Source organism: Erinaceus europaeus, chromosome 9 (assembly GCF_950295315.1).
Source record: "Erinaceus europaeus chromosome 9, mEriEur2.1, whole genome shotgun sequence".
Lineage (NCBI taxonomy): Eukaryota > Metazoa > Chordata > Mammalia > Eulipotyphla > Erinaceidae > Erinaceus > Erinaceus europaeus.
In genome coordinates, this window is record NC_080170.1 from 93962760 (window position 1) to 93979977 (window position 17218).

The following is a 17218-nucleotide window of genomic DNA, read 5'->3' on the forward strand; positions in this document are numbered from 1 at the left end:
GATATTACTTATCTCTTATTGTTATCCTTTATCAAGAAGAGTGTGAACATTTTAAATTTGTCAATAAAAGAGTACTAATATAAAGTTAGTTCTAAAATCAAGTTGTCTGAAAATAAATCTGAGTTCCACAGCATTTTTTTTTCTTCCATCAAGGTTTATCACTGGTGGTCAGTGTCTGATTGACTCAACTATTCCTAGTGACAATATATATGGGGGGAGGGGGAAGAGGATCTAGAAACAGAGATAGAGAAAGAGAGCAAAGAGACACAGAGAGTAGAAATAGGTGCAGCACTGTTCCACTGATTGTAAACTTTCTTCTCTGGAGACTATTAATTTGAAATTGGTTCCTGGGGTTATGGTAACAATTTATTAAATGTGAAACCTTAGATAAGTTGCTTAGATTCTTTATTCTTCTGTTTCATCATAGTTGGAAAACTATATAACTACTTCAAAGAGATGCTCCGAAAGTTCATTAAGATAGCATACATAATGTAGTTTGTGTATGTCACATTAAATACTAAATATTAGCTATTATCATTATTAGTAAATTTTACCTAAAACAAAGTTCCTACAAACCTTTCTGTATCCCATTAATAGTAACCAGAGTGGCTTTTACTGGATTGTCATTGAACTAAGATAAGTGCATTAAAATATTTGACTGGTTACCTCAGTGTTCATTCAACAGCTTAGAATGCTAAAATATTTACTTCAAGAGGAAGAGAGGTGGATGAAGATGAAGATCTTATTTATAAAGACATAATGAAAAGTGACTATATATTTGGCTTTTCTTTTTCTGTCTTATGTCAGCTTCATAGTCTTGAGTCCCAGGACGATAAAGTATATAAGTCAAACCATGTCCCTAATGAAAATAATGAATTGGAAATATAATAGGGATTTTTACAAAGATCACCCTCAATGTTTTATAATGAGAAACACTTGGATGTTTGTATCCCTGGCAAACATTTAAGAGAAATATAAAAAAACAATATACTGTTGGGACCGGGTTGAAGCCACATGTTCCAGAGCACAAGGACTTGGGTTCAAGCCCCTGGTCCGCACTGTTGTAGGGGGAACATTTCACAAGTGGTGAAACTGTGCTGCGGAACTTTCTCTCTCCCTCTCTCTTTCCACTACCCTCTTGATTTCTCTGTCTCTATGCAAATAAATAAATACTAAAAAAATATATACAGTTAAAAATAGCAATAAACTTAGAGGATCTTAAGGTAAAAAAAATCATAAAATATACAGGGTGATATATTAACTCATCCAAGAGGAATCATAATGGCCTTGAATATTGTACAAATTGATTTACTAAGAACAAGAGGACACAATTAAACTGGATCTCATCAAAATAACTTTTGTCCTTCTGTAACTTGGGAAGTGATGCAATAAATTAAGCAATGGACCCTGAAGCATGGGGTCTTGAGTTCAGTCCCTATTACTGCATGTGAGACAGTAATGCTCTGTTTCTATCAATCTTTTTCCTCGCAAATAAATCTTTAAAAAAAATTTGTTCTTCAAAAGATAATCATCATAAAAGTAAAAAAGATAGCTCACAGAATGGGGTAGGGAATATTTGCAAATCAAATCTCTGATAAGACAATTAACAATAAAAATAAAACCAACTTAGGCTAGGGAGATAGCATAATGGTTATGCAAAAAGACTCTCATGCCAGAGGTTCCAATGTCCCAGGTTCATTCTCTCACACTACAATCAGCCAGAGCTGAATGATGAATGGAGCTCTGTTCTCTCTCTCTCTCTCTCCCTCTTTCTCTCTCTCCCTCTCCCCCCTCTCCCTCTCCCTCTCTCTCATATATATATATATATCATTAAAAAAATGATGGAGGGTAGATAGCAGAATGGTCATGCAGACAGACTCTCATGCCTGAGGCTCCAAAGTCCCAGGTTTAATCCCCTATACCACCATAAACCAGAGCTGAACAGTGCTCTGATAAAAAAAAAAAAAGTACTGTGTTCTATCTTCTCTTATAATAAAATAAAAATTAAGATATTTCAATTTTTTAAAAGTGGTAAAAGGAGTCTTACAGATATTTCTCTAATCAAACATTAAAAGTCTCAAATAATCATTAGGAAAATGAAAAGTAAATAACCTCTGTTTTGGATATAAGGAACATCATCTTACATCCACTACAATGAGTAAAATAAAGATAATTTAACAAATATTAATGAAGATGTAGAGAAATCAGAATCCTCATATGTTTTTGTTGAGAGTGTATAATGGCTCAGTTAATAGAAAACAGTTCTTCAGAACATTAAAGAGTTTAGACTGAAAACATATATCCATATCAAAAATATATCCACATCAAAAATGTATACAATGTCTGTAACAGCATTTTCACAATAGATAGAAAATGCACACAAACTAAATGTTCATTAACTGATAAAAATGTAAGCAAAATTTGGCACGTCTTGACCAAAGAGGTAGCTCAGTGACAGAACATAGGATCTGCATGGATGAGGGACAGTTTACCAGTAGAGCATATGCCCTGCCATGCATGCAACCCAGGCAGGTCACAGTCCTGGGGCCCTATGGGAGGAGGTCTATGGTAAGAGAGGAATTTCTAGTGATGTGCTATGGTATCTCTTCCTGTCTCTCTCTTTGCCTGAATGAAAAAATTGCATGTATGAGGCCCAGTTCCACAAAATTAATTAAATGCGTAAATGACAACAGGCCACAAATCCTATCATGTCTGTGAAATGTTCATAATAGGATTCATATTCAAAAAATAGACTAGGGATAGCTAGAAGGTAAGAAAGAAGAGAAGAAAGAAAAGATTCTAAAGGATTTAAGGCTTCTTTGATCTGGTTATTATTATTATTTTATTTTAATTTTTGCCACCAAGGTTATCACTGGGGTTTGGTGCTTGCATGACTCTACGCTTCCAGTGGTTATTCTTTTCCTTCTAGACAGAGGGCGAGAGACAGAAAGAGAGAGACACACAAGAACAAGGAGAAGGAGAGGGAGGGGAGAGACACAAAGAGAAGAGATACCACAGCACAATTCCACTGCTGGAGAAGCTTTCACCTTATAGGTGCTTCCACCTGGTGGTCCAGGGCTCAAACCCAGGTTCTCACCTTTACTGAATGAGCCCCTTGCCACCACAAGGCTTTCTTTCTGAGTGTGATATAAGTGTTCTGAAATCAGGAGTGGTAATTGTATATCTTTGTGAATAAACTACAAAGCAATGAGTTACAGTAATATAGCTTAATAGGGTGAATCTTATGATAATGAACTAAATCTGAAAAACTGTCATTAAAAACATCATGAACAGGCAAAAGTAACAACCAGTTACATAAAACTGTCACACCTAGTAGCATTGATTAGTTAGGGGTCAAGAGATAAGAACTGATAAGCTCAATAGGGAGCCTAATTTTGCTAATTTAATGTCTCACTAGTTTTCTTGGGCTAGAGCTAATGTGAACACACTTCCCAGTTTGCTCAGGACACTTTCAGTTTATAGCTATTATCCCAGTGTATTTATTAATGTTTCTAGAAGTATTAATTTCTAGATCTGGGTAAAATATTGAAATAATAGAAATATATAAAAGTTGTCAAGTCTTAGAAACTGTTTTAATTTCCAACTCAAAATTCCCCTCTCCCCACACACATTTCAGGAGATAAATTCTATCACTGCCCTAGTCAGAACAAGCTGAGTGAAAAAATAATTCCAAAGAAAGTATACTTATCCAAAGCAAAAGTCGCTTGTACCTTTTCATGGAAAACTGCTCTTTAAGGTTTCTGATTTCATTATCTTTAGCATGGTTCTGATGCTGTAATCTATAAGAAGAAAGACAATCATAATGTTAGAAATTATTTTTTATTAATGTAGTCAAAACAATTCTCTCTGTAGCTAAAGAGGAACAATTATTGCAGTATTATCCATTCCAGGTCAGAAGTTGTAAACCTGAAAGTAACTGGACTCCTATGTCTAGTCCTTCCGAAAGTCAGATCTCTTCTGATGTCTGATTTACTGGTATCCAAAAGAAAGAACTAAGTTCTCACCTTACCAATCAGAAAGGCAAGGAAAAAGACAATACACACTAACTGACACACTGAGGGATTAAATTTATGACTTATATATTTCCTGTTTTTCTTTTCTTACCCTATACTGGGTTATTTGAAAATTTTTAGAATTTCATTTTGATGTGTTTATAGGGTTTCTGAATATCTCTTTCTGCAGATTTCTTAATAGCAGGGATTACAAGATGCATACATAGTGTACTAGTTGGTGTTTTTACTACTTCCAGTGAAACAGATATGCTAGTTGTTATAATTGTTTTATTCCCTTCATATACATTGAACTCTACATCAGAATGTTATAATTTTTCCTTCAAACATTCAATTAACTTTTCTTTTCTTCCCCAAACAGAATGAGAGGGAAAAGAAAAAGACAGAAGCAGAGGGAGAAAGGGAAAGATACCACAGCACTGAAATTTCCCTAAGTATGCTAAGTGCCAGTTGGAAACTGGGTCACATGCACTACAAAGCGGATGCACTATTTGAGTGAGCTATCTTGTCAACTCATTAATAAGAAAAATAGACTCTTATTCCTCTTAACTCTGTCCTCTGTTCTTTTTCCAAAGTTCCAACCTTCTATTGTCATGCCTTTGTGTTTGGAGACTTTCCTTTAGTCAATCTTTGAGGGTAGGTTTATGAACAACAAGCTCTTATATTTTATCTTTGTAATCACATTTATTCCTTTCAATTAAATGATCTTTTTGCTAGATATAGGATTCAAGATTCTGGTTTCATCTTTTTCTTTCAATTATTTCCTTATAGTACCTGAATAATGTGGCACTATTTTCTGGTCTCCAGTTTCAGATCAGAAATCTGATGTTATTGTTTCCATACTGATGTCTACTTATTTCCAATTTTTTTCTTAAGTCTTTCGTTTTCAAAACTTTAGTTATGATGTGTTGGCATGGGTTTAAGTTTATTTGGAGTTTATTCACCTTCTTGAATCTGTACATTTGTGCATCTCAACAAATTTGGAAAATTTTTAGTCATAATTACCTTGAATATTTTCTCATATATACTCTCTGCTCTCTTCTGATGAGAATTTTAACTCCTGTTACTGTTTCAGAGAAGGCCAAGACTCTTATATTACCTTCTCTGTCTATTTCCTGTCTACTGTAAAGACTGGGAAATTTCTACTGATCTGCCCTCAGATTCATTTACTTAATCTTGTCAATCCTACTCTTAGATCCAACAAGTTTTTATTAGTTACTATATTTTAAATTATAACTTCCTAGGTTTTCTCTAATATTTCTCTATTGAGATTTTCTAAGTTCTCATTTGTTTCAAAATCAATTTTCTTACTGAAAATTTTACTTTTATTAGTGATTTAATATTTATTTACAAAATTGTAAAACAATAGGGGTATAATTCCATAACATTGCCACCACCAGAGTTCTGTGTCTTCATCCACTCCATTGGAAACTGCATAGTTATCCCATGGTCACAGATATGGACTGACTTTATCTATAATGATACAGATAGATATATATATGACATTTTTTTCTATGTTCTTTCACACCCACATCTATTACTACTTTCAAATGTTCTTCTTTCCTTTTTTACTCTTCTCTCTGATAAGGAAAATAGTGTGAGGCTTCCTCTGGTATTTTCCAGATTTGCTTCCCTTCCTGCAATGGTACAAAAACAAGATTCCTGGTGATAAACTCTTCAGATCCTGGTGGAACTGGGATTCAGATCTCTTTGGTATTCTTCCCTTATCCTTGAACCTTTTGGGAGTCCAAAGTTCTCTTTTGGGTGCAGAAGGCAGGAGTTCTGCCTTCTGTAACTGCTTATGGATGTTAGCTGGTCAATCCATACTCCCAGTTTGTTTCTATCTTCCATAGTGCTTGTTGAAAAATTTATATGAAGATTGTTTTAAAGTAATCAGATAATTCTCAAATCTGGACTATCTTAATTATCATTTCTCATATTGTGACTGCCTTGGTTCTTGATCTGGCAAGTATTCTTCTCTTGTACCCTAGATATATGGCTCTTTGGTCGAGTTAATACTTTTTAAGTATGCATACTCTGTTCTGAAGGAATGTAACCACTACGTGGGTCTGGGTATGCAATATTTCACTTGGTCTTTCCAATAGCATCTCAGCAAAGTAAACACCAACTCACTGTCTAAATATAGATAAGAGGTATGGAAATTCAGCTCTGTCTTAGCTTAACGGTATCTTCCCATGAAAGTGGGACAGTGACACACACCTACTATGGTATTAAAGACCAGCTTCCTGCTAGGTCTTACTGAAAGCTGGGAAAGAATAAAGGAGGACTCAATGCTTTGTTGATTCAGGCAGAGACAACTAGAAACTTCCAGTTGAACTTCTATCGTTTTGGGGATGGGGATGGTTGGGGAGGCAAGAAAATAGAAGGCAAATAGCTCCAGGGTAGAAACTCAGTTCCCTCTGAGGAAAGTAGACATCAGATCTCATATTAACTACTTCTGTCTTAGACCAGTTTTCTAAGTAGAGGCCACTATCTAAGCAGGGAAATCTGATTTGTCATATGCCTGCTTCTAAAGAATGAATCACAGGGCATCTTTGGTGGTTGGCTAGGGTAAGCAGGTAGTTTTTCTCTTCTTTTCCCTTCTTTTCTTTTCCTTCATTGGATAGAGACAGAGAGAAATTGGGGGGGGGGAGAGGGAGACAGAGAGAGAGACCTGCAGCCCTGCTTCACCACTTGTGAAGTTTTCCCTCTACATGTGGGGACCAGGGGCTTGAACCTGCATCCTTACACACTGTAATGTGAGCTCTTAACCAGGTGTGCCACCATCTGGCCCCAGTAGGTAGTTTTCTATTGCTATTTTCTTCATGAATTTGATTAGAGAGAACTGCTTTTCTTGGGGGTTTCTCTTATACCTATAGACAGTTTCAGGTTGGAAATATCTATAGTACCTGCTACAGGGTATATGGTGGCAATTAGGAAATCACTACTGGTTTACTCCTTAAGTCCCAATGTCTCTAGACAGTCTGCTGTATTCTTCTACCTTCCACAGTTTTTTCTTTGTTGTGTTGTGGACAGAGTGCTTTAGTTGTAAAGAGCACTTTCAAGGAATAAAGTTACTACATATTCCAGGAACTGGAAGTCCTTAAATTATATGCAAATTTAAACTCTTCATATTAATCTCTCTCCATTAACTTACTGTGCCTGACATGTTTTAGTATCTTCTATATAATAGAGTACCTTACATATTTCTTTTCACAGTGGACCTCCCTGGTAAATGCCTGATGAATGTTCAGCACTGAATGCTCATTATATGAAGATATATGCATCTATAAAGTGGTCTATTTGTAATGTTAAGCAAACAAGGTACTCAGCTACCGGAGGTGAGGAGAGACATCTTTAAAAGAGAGAGGTAACACATCTGCATAGATGACATTACTTTTCTGATTTCTAACATTATATAACATATTTTTAAATATGTTATTACCTCTTAGGCTAAAAAAGACAACATTTTTTAATCCTGAAGCATAGGTTCTTAAGTGACCACAGCTAGTTTAGTCTGTTAACACTATTGTAGATTCTCACCTCCTTGTGAACTTGAAGGATCTAACTCCATTAGAGAGAAGCCTGAAATTATAACTAATAGTAGGTTTCCAGATATATGGCTTCCAAGCCTTCCTAAAATCCCCTTCAATTTGGAATATAGGTCATGAGCAAAAAAATTTAAGACTTAAATCTCTGCCAAGTAAGTCTCTAATTTTACAAGTAGTATCTTGGACTCCACATGCTAAGGCATTTCATAAATGTGTTCATTTTTCCTATTAGCCTCAGATCTGCATTTAATTTCAAATTAGACTTCACGAACAACTGGTTATCATGTAGTGCTGTTTATCAAAATAATGTGCTATAAATCACTATTTCAACTAATACTTGTTGGAGGCAGTGATCAGTACAAAATAAAGTAGATTACTTCCTTTTACCTAGTTATAATTTTAAGTCTTGGGCACTTAATACTTTAAGTTTAAATACACTTAGTATTTTAAACTGTAAAAGAAAGGAGATTGGTAGAGGTGGGAACATTTTCTAGACACTTTGTTTTTAATATCTTGATCGTAAAATACAAATACTTTTGAGGGACTAATATATAAAGGTATTCAAGTAATTCTATATTTTTGAGGAACACAGCTTATACGTTACCAACAGTTAATTACTGGTCATATTTTTACATATTATAGACATAACCTGAAAATTATCTTTCTCATGTAATTATATCCTCACATTTACTCAGTCATTATAGGAAAAGCTTGATATACTGAGTTAAATGTTCTTTATTTCTCAATTTCTGGTTAGGCAAACATACAGTAGATTTTTAAGCTAGTCCTAAAGTGTAGTCACAATGCCACCTAGTGGCTAAACAGAAATTACCCTTTTTTCCCTCAGGTTTATTTTCCCCCTATGGTGGAAAGAGACAACAATTTGGTAGTAGTTGAGGTGAAGTTGGAGAGTGAAGTTAAATAGTATGCTGAGACAACTCCTCAATGAAATTTTAAAAGTGTCCATAATAGAGCAAACCCAGAATTTTATTTTATTAACAGATTTACACTTACTTGGAAACCTTACTGATTCCAAAAGCGACTTGCTGGTTAAGAGATGCAATGATTTTGTCTTTCTTTTTAATCTGCATTTGGTTTTCTTGCCACCGAAAAGTCATTGTTTTCAATTGCCTTTTGAAATCCTGATCAATGAAAAATATTACTTCACAGTTAATTCTGTGCAAATGACTAGGAACTGTTTTTGAAAAATGAAAATACAAGTATTTTTTCATTCATTTACTTTTGCTAGAGACACATATAAATCGGAAGACACCACAGCACCAGAGCTCTGTCCAGTGTTGTATCACTCCCACATGGTGCAAAGGCTTGAGCTGAGGTCATACACATGGCCAAGCACTTATCCTACCAGGTTAGCTATCTTCCCAACACAAGCAAATATACTTGAATTTAACATCTGAGCTACTTCATTGTTGTTGATGTTGTTTTTCCCAGAGCACTGCTCAGCCCTGACTTATGGTGGTGTGGGGGGCTGAACCTGGGACCTAAGAGCCTTAGGCATGAGTCTTTTTCTGCATGAACATATAGTTAGTTATCTCCCTCACTTGAGTTACTCATAGCTTGCTTGCTTCAAATGAAAAGTACTTACTTCACACTGATTGTGCAATTTGTAAAGCTGCCGTTGTCGAGCAAGCTTTTCCTTCTCAGTTTCTTCATATTCTGAAGTCACCTTGCAGGTTGAACCCTATTGGGAAAATGGAATTTGAATGCCTTATTTTTCTTCTAACGAAAAAAGCACACACACACACACACACACACACACACACACACACACACACACACACACACATTTTTCCCCTAAGGTAATTTAAAGTTTCTAATTCCTACTCATGCTTTGACACCATGCAAACATCACTTCTGTCTTGTTTAGATAAATGCCCCCTCAGAAATACAGCACTCATTAGCATAGGCTACTTACGTACTGCTAACGGATGGTATTCCCTGTATGCCTATCATTTTTCTTTTTTTTTTTTTAATTATTTTTATCTTTATTTATTGGATAGAGAAATCAAGAGGGTCATAGGGAGGGAGAGAGACAGAGAGCCACCTGTAGCACTGCTTCACCACTTGCAAAGCTTTCCCCCTACAGGTGGGGATGAGGGCTTGAACCTGGGTCCTTGCACATTGTAATACATGCAGTCAACCAGGTGTGCCACCACCCAGCCCTTTATTTTTCCAGATTTTTAAATAATGGTTTTATTTTCATAAGACTCATATAACTTACAGGTGCTCATTATTACCATTTTAGAATGATGAAAATAACTTGCCCAAGGTCACATAAATATGTGAAAGAGTTTGAATTCTAACAGACAGGTGTGTTTGCCCTGAGTTTAGTGTCCAACTTCTCCAATGGATTAAAAACAGTATGACTATAGGAACCATGCCTTACTCAGCTCTTAACACAAAGCACTGTGTTCAAAATACAAAAATTTTGAAGAGCATATGTCATTTTAATTGTTTTTCAGTTCCAACTGGCATTGGATGAAAACCAGAGGCAACAACTTTAAATTGTAGCTAACTATGTATTTTAGTTAAAATATATGTTTTAATGTAGTTATAAAGTGAGGAAACATATGACAATTACATGAATGCTAAACTATTAACAAAGGAATAATATGCATTAGCTGACAAAATTTCTATATGTTATATTTAAACAATGAACTGTTAATGAAATCATCTCAGTTAAGAATTTTCATGGGCAAGAAAATTCAGTTGTTTTAATACTTTCTTATTATTCTTATTGAATCTTCAAATTATAGGTATGTGACTACTATCAGGAATCAAAGAAAAAAACTGTTCTACATTAATATTTTTGTAGATATTTCATGCTAACAACCAGGTTTAAGTAGCTTTTTTATTAAAAAATAATGCTATTTCACTTACAATACACAATCCAATGAGATTAAGCCACATTACTTTTCTGGTGGTATTTGAAGTCTTTTCAGGGAATGTATTTATGTTCAGCTTTCATTTACAGTTAAAGCCTGAAAACAGTTTAAGGGATATAGTGAAAATTTCCAGCTGATAGGGTGTTTGGATTTTTTTTGTTTGTTTGTTTTTTGTCACAGGGTTCAGTGCCTACACAACGATTTCATTGCTCCTGGTGATTTTCCTTTTTCTTCCTTGAAGAGGGTGTGGAGAAGAAAGAGAAAGGGAAACAGGGAAACGCCTGCAGGGCTGCTCTATTGCTAGTCTAGCTTTCCCCTGCAGGTGGGTTATAAACTTTTTATTCCTTTATTTACTAATTTGTATGTACCCTCCCCATTTTTTTTCCTTTCTTCTAAAAACACAGTATAAATCACTAGGTTAGCATGTTATTCAAGGAACCATAGTGAAAACAAAGGTTAACAACTGTTTCTGGACAAAGGAAGTCAGGGATGTACCCTTTCTAATCATGCTTACCTGCTCTATCATATCCAGAATATGTAATTCATCCAGGCTGTAGGATTTTTCTTCAGCTGCGGAATCTTCTTGATTATCACTTGCATCATCATTCATAAGACCACTGCCTGGATGTGGATTTGCTTGCTCCTCCTTCAGCCGCTCATCCTTTACTACCGTATTTGGGCTAAGGTGGTGACAATCAATGTAAACTTACGTAGTTATCTAATGCTTTCAGCTACATCATTGTTTCTCAAATTAATACTGTAATGGTCTCATGAGATGCTACCTATCCGAAGGGTTACCAGTCAAAGGAAGACTAGACAGGTCTCATTCTATGTATTGGTCCTGAAGATTCATGATACAAAGTTAGTATATAGGGGCCAGGTGGTGGTGCACCTGGTTGAGTGCACATGATGCAAAGCATACGAGAGTTCAAGCCCCTGCTCCCCACCTGCAGGGAGAAAGCTTCATGAGTTATGAAGCAGGGCTGCAGGTGTCTGTCTCTCCCCTCCCTATCACTACCTTCCCTCTCAATTTCTGGTTGTCTCTATCCAATAAACAAAGATTTTTTTTTTAAGTAGATATAGTTTTAGTATATATGAGTGAATACTTAATCAAATATGAGAACTTGGAGTTCATTTTTCAAGTATAACTATAAAAATTAGTTACTTCTGGGAAAAGTGACATGCATTTCAACATTGGCTAGCTTATATTAACACAACGTTCTTTTTTTTTTTCCCCTTTTGTTGCCCTTGTTGTCTGTCGTTGTTGTTTTAGCTGTTGTTGGGTAGGTCAGAGAAAAATGGAGAGAGGAGGGGAAGACAGAGAGGGGAGAGAAAGATAGACACCTGCAGACCTGCTTCACCGCCTGTGAAGTGACCCCCCTGCAGGTGGGGAGCCAGGGGCTTGAACCCAGGTCCTTATGCTGGTCCTCGCGCTTTGCCCACGCGCGCTTAATCAGCTGCGCCACTGCCCGGCTCCCTTAACACAACATTCTTAACTGGTAGGTTGGTGTAATTAACTTCAGTGCTTGGGTTTAGAGGAGAACCTAAATGGCAGGTTGCAAATAGCAACAGAGAACACATTTTACAAATTAAGGTTTCAACTGGACAAGATAACTCACTAGGGTAGTGCACCTGCTTTATTATGGGTACAACTCAGTCCAGCACAGAGCGAAGGGTGCATTGGTGCTGTTGTGTCTTTTTTTTTTTTTTGCCTCCAGCGTTATCACTGGGGCTCAGTGCCTGCACTATAAATCTGGAGGCTTTTTTTCCCCCTTTTGTTGCCCTTGTTGTTTATCGTTGTTATTGTTGTCGTCGACAGCGAGAAATTGAGAGAGGAGAGGAAGACAGTGAGGGGGGGAGAGAGAATGATAAGACACCTGCAGACTTGCTTCACACTTTGTGAAGCGATCCCCCCGCTGTAGGTGTGGAGCCAGGGGCTCAAACCGTGATCCTTGCGTCGGTCCTTACGCTTTGTGCCAAGTGCGCTTAACCGGCTGATATACCGCCTGCCCCCGCCCCTATTTTTGTTTCTTTCTATCTAAAATAGTTGGCTGCAACAGTGAAGCTGAGGTGATGACAAAAAAACAAAACAACAGCAAAATAAAACTCTTTTTTTAAAACAGATGTTTAAATATACTATAGTGATTACATAAACTTTACTAACTAGAATTTAAAAAAATTAAAATGCTATACTTAACAATGATAACTAATCCATTATTTTTTAAACATAGTATATTGGGGTTTAATCATTTACAGTAGTACAGTTGTTGACATGAAGGTATATTAACTCATCTCCCCATCACAGGTTTCTAGGTGTCTGAAAGATATAACACTAATCCATTTTTATATTTATGTCTAAAATTTAAATATATCTATCTTCTCAGTTGGTCTATAATTTAATAGCTGTGAGTTTCTATGCCAATCTCATTAGTAGTAACAGTAGTTTTAGTTATAGCATGATGTAAATGACTTGATATTTATTAGTGAAGAGAAAGTAAATATAAAATTCTATGATGCATTATTAGTTTCTTTTTAGGCCACTGGGACATAGGAAAAAATGATATTGAATACTTGTAGAATGACTTGTAAAACACTAAAATGGCACATTGTCACTAAAATATTCCAGAATGACTAACATTTTGGCAAGTTTAATAAAACCAATTATGTGTATAGAACACTGGCATATAAACATAATAAATTTTCCAAATTACCTAAAGAATTTAAATTTTCTCAAAGTTACAGATTACCAGAGAAATGCAAATAAGGTAACAATAAAATACCACTTTACACCTGTGAGAATGCCATACATTATAAAGGAACAAGTGTTGGAGAGGATATGGGGGGAAAGTCACTTACACATTGCTGCACTTACCCTATGACCCAGAAGTTTCCCGGAGATTTATTTACCCGAAAGAATCACAAGACACCTATATATACCTATGTTCACAGCAGCAAAATTTGTAATAGCCAAAACTAGGAAACAATCCAGATGTTCAAAAACAGATGACTGGTCAGAAAAATTGTGATATAAACACACCATGAAATAGTACTTAGTTGTTAAAAATAAAGTAATTCCCTTTACCTCAACTTGGATGAACCTTGAAGACATCATTTTACGTGAAATAAGTCAAAAAGAGGACAGATACAGAGTCATCTCACTTATAGGTAGAGCTTAAGAAATAAGAACAGAGAAGGAACTTAACAAAATGAAACTTGGACTGGGTGTAATATATTGCACCAAAGCAAAGGACTCTGGGAAGGAGCAGGAAGAAGGGGGTGAAGAGAATCTTGAGGTCCTGTTACATGATACACACAAAGATGATAAATTATACTCCTGTGTTAAGAACTGCACTGAGACCATTAACCCCCCCACCAATAATGATGGGGGGAAAAAAGAATTTAAATTTTTTCTAGGTCCTCTAATAACTATGAAAGTAGAGAGGGACATAGACTTTTTGAAAGTTCTAGAAGTCTAATCCAAAAAAATTTTAAAATTAAAACAGCATCATGGCAATATAGGGCACTGTTCATATTACTAAGAGGCAAAATGAAGCCTGAAGAAGTAAAATTACTTGATGTTGGGATCTGAATACACTTCAAAGAACTCCAACAAAGCTAAGGGAAGAATGAGGCAAATGGCAAACAGTTGTGGTAAATGGTAATGAGAATTGTGGGTTTATATATACATATACTAATGTACATAGATTATGTTCTGTGATTTTGATTAGATGTGAAAATTCTCATTAAATGCAAAGTTCCCTCCTGGTTCAAGCCCCTGGTCATCACCTGCAGGGGGAAAGCTTTGCAAGTGGTGAAGCAGTGATGTAGGTGTCTCTCTGTTTCTCTCCTTGTCAATTTACCCCTTCCCTCTTGATTTCTGGCTGTCTCTATCCAATAAATAAAGATAAAAATAAATAAATAGGGGCCAGGCGGTGGCACACCTGGTTAAGCACACACATTACAGTGCACAAGGATCTGGGTTAAGCCCCTGGTCCCCACCTGCAGAAGGAAAGCTTCATGAGTGGTGAAGCAGGTCTGCAGGTGTCTCTCTGTCTTTTTCCCGCACTCTTTCCCCTTCCCCTCACAATTTCTGTCTCTATTCAAAATAAATAAATAAAGATTTAAAAATAAATAAATAATAAAGAAATAAATGACTGTTCCAGTGAGTTAAATTGTTGACAGACAGTGGAAACCCATCTGGGATGACAAACTACTCACCAAGTGGATTATATTCATTATTAAAGAGAAAATAATATAAGTAGTGACTTTACAGTTAAAAAATTATTTTTGGGTTACTATTTTAAAGCTATGTCTTCATGGTGAGTTCTCTAGGTTACTCATTCTCGATTAATAAACTATTATATGAGTTTAATGATTTTACATAGTATTACTGCCCACCTTGCCACCAATTATACTAATGTATAAAAATAGGTCATAGTATGCTTCATATAGTAAGAAGTCTACTGTAAATGAAAAATTATTGTTAACACCTGGAATTAAAAATTATAAACAAAACTTCAGGTTAGTCAATTCAAAAGTAAATCATACACAAATTTTTGTCACTGAGACAAACAAACACCTGTTCATTAAGGTTAAGCCTTATTTAATCTAGGTGTGGCTAATCATTATCAAGACTGTATTTTATTAATTTTTTTACTTTTATTTTTTAATATTTTATTTATTTATTCCTTTTATTGCCCTTGTTTTATTGTTGTAGTTATTACTGATGTCGTTATTGTTGATTACGACAGAGAGAAATGAAGAGAGGAGGGGAAGACAGAAAGGGGGAGAGAAAGATAGACATCTGCAGACCTGCTTCACCATTTGTGAAGCGTCTTCCCTGCGGGCGGGACCGGAGGCTCAAACCGGGATCCTTCCGCGGGTCCTTGCGCTTTGCCCCATGTGCGCTGGGATACCTCAGGACTCCCCAAGACTGTATATTAAACCACTTTATACTAGACATGGGGAATGGCTATCCCGTGGACTATTAATCACTTGGGTTGGCCTTGCCAAGGTCACAGGTAAGACACAAAATTCAATAAATCTTGGGGGCTTTGTTTTCATAGCAATAGTAGTGCTACTGTTATTTATTTATTGTTATTGGGAGGTTAATGATTTACAGTCCAGTTGTTGGCACATGGGCACAATTTTCCATCTCTCCATGCTAAGTATCTGCAAAACACAACTTTTTATGTTGATAATTTCATATGCAGCAAATAATGTTACAAATATCCAATTGCCCTTGGCAGAAAAAATGTTTCCCCTCACTGCTGTATGCTGAATCCAAAATAGTCCTTAAATATAGCAGTCATTATTGAAGGTCTCTTGAATGAGCCAACAAAAAATGGTGAGAGATTATAGTCTCACAAAGTAAATGATAATTTAACTTTCTGTTACCTTCTATAAGAAGACGGTACTTATTAAGGTAAGGACTACTTGTTTTATTTTTTAATGAGGACACTTCTCAAGACAAGGCTGTGTCATAATAGCAAAGCATAGTTTCAAGGTACTAAGAAAAATTAAAGTGATACTTACACTTGTTCTTCCGTTGATTCCTTATTCTGAAAAACATCAAGAATTAGAGATGTGTGTCACTTATGACAATTTAGCACAGTAATTGGCATTTATGTGTTAGGCAACTATATTTAGATGTTTCTCAGCATTTTCATATATTTTTTATTTTTATTTTATTTTAAATAGATCTTTAAAAAAATCTTTAAAAAAATCAAGTCTCACCCCTCAAAAATTCTTAACTTTTCCTGATAGTTTTTGAAGCGATAAGTAGATTCCTTGCTAATATTGTGATACAAATAACAACTTGTTCATTTTGCAACTGGCAAAAACAAGGAAGAGACATGAAAGAAGTTTACTTTTTGGATCAATACCAATTTTGTACAAATGTTACTGGTAAAGAACAATTGCATAAATGGTATTTGTACAAAATAATTGCATTGTTGGCTGTGTTAAGTACAAAGACAAAAATTAAAATTTCATAATATATTGAAAAGGGCTTCTGAACATATGAATAAAAACATGAGAGGATGTTTTCAAAGCACCAAGTAGGCATTTTTTAAAATGAAAGTGCTTTGCATATATTACTCAATTTTCAATGACTAATTTATTTTTTACTTAAATGGATAAAGTATGACATAGGAAAGTAAAAAGTATACACTTTAAGTTTAGATCATTCAATACTTAATATAGATCAACTTCTGTGTAACCATATACACATAACATAAATGTATGTGTAAACCACACACATGTCATTTTAGCTGTATCTCATCTGGACTGACTTTAAGTTCTAACAGTGAATTCATCTACTAAACTTAACTGTTCAAAATCAGATATCCACTAGGGAAAGAGAGAGGCAGACTGGGAGTGTGGACCGACCAGTCAACGCCCATGTTCAGCGAGGAAGCAATTACAGAAGCCAGACCTTCTACCTTCTGCAACCCTCAATGACCCTGGGTCCATGCTCCCAGAGGGATAGAGAATGGGAAAGCTATCGGGGGAGGGGGTGGGATATGGAGATTGGGCGGTGGGAATTGTGTGGAGTTGTACCCCTCCTACCCTATGGTTTTGTTAATTAATCCTTTCTTAAATAAATAAAAAAAATCAGATATCCATAGCAATAATGACAATTTATTCTCTTACCTTTTTATTCTTAGTCTTTTTCTTTTTCTTTGGTTTACGTTTAACCTGATAGGTAAAAACAAATCATTTATTTAAT

The 17218-nt window shown here is 35.6% G+C and overlaps 1 protein-coding gene across 4 annotated transcripts in view; it reads right to left on the reverse strand.

Annotated features, from left to right (window-relative positions):
- The window catches only part of DZIP3 (DAZ interacting zinc finger protein 3), a 94667-nt gene that overhangs the window by 25778 nt on the left and 51671 nt on the right, over window positions 1-17218 (reverse strand). For all 4 annotated transcript variants that reach the window (XM_060198412.1, XM_060198408.1, XM_060198411.1 and 1 more), the window contains 6 exons: window positions 17143-17187; window positions 16024-16049; window positions 11003-11168; window positions 9189-9284; window positions 8597-8724; window positions 3732-3800 (listed from right to left, as the gene is read on the reverse strand). In XM_060198412.1, coding sequence (XP_060054395.1) covers window positions 3732-3800; window positions 8597-8724; window positions 9189-9284; window positions 11003-11168; window positions 16024-16049; window positions 17143-17187 — 530 coding nt within the window. The remainder of the gene's footprint in view (window positions 1-3731; window positions 3801-8596; window positions 8725-9188; window positions 9285-11002; window positions 11169-16023; window positions 16050-17142; window positions 17188-17218) is intronic.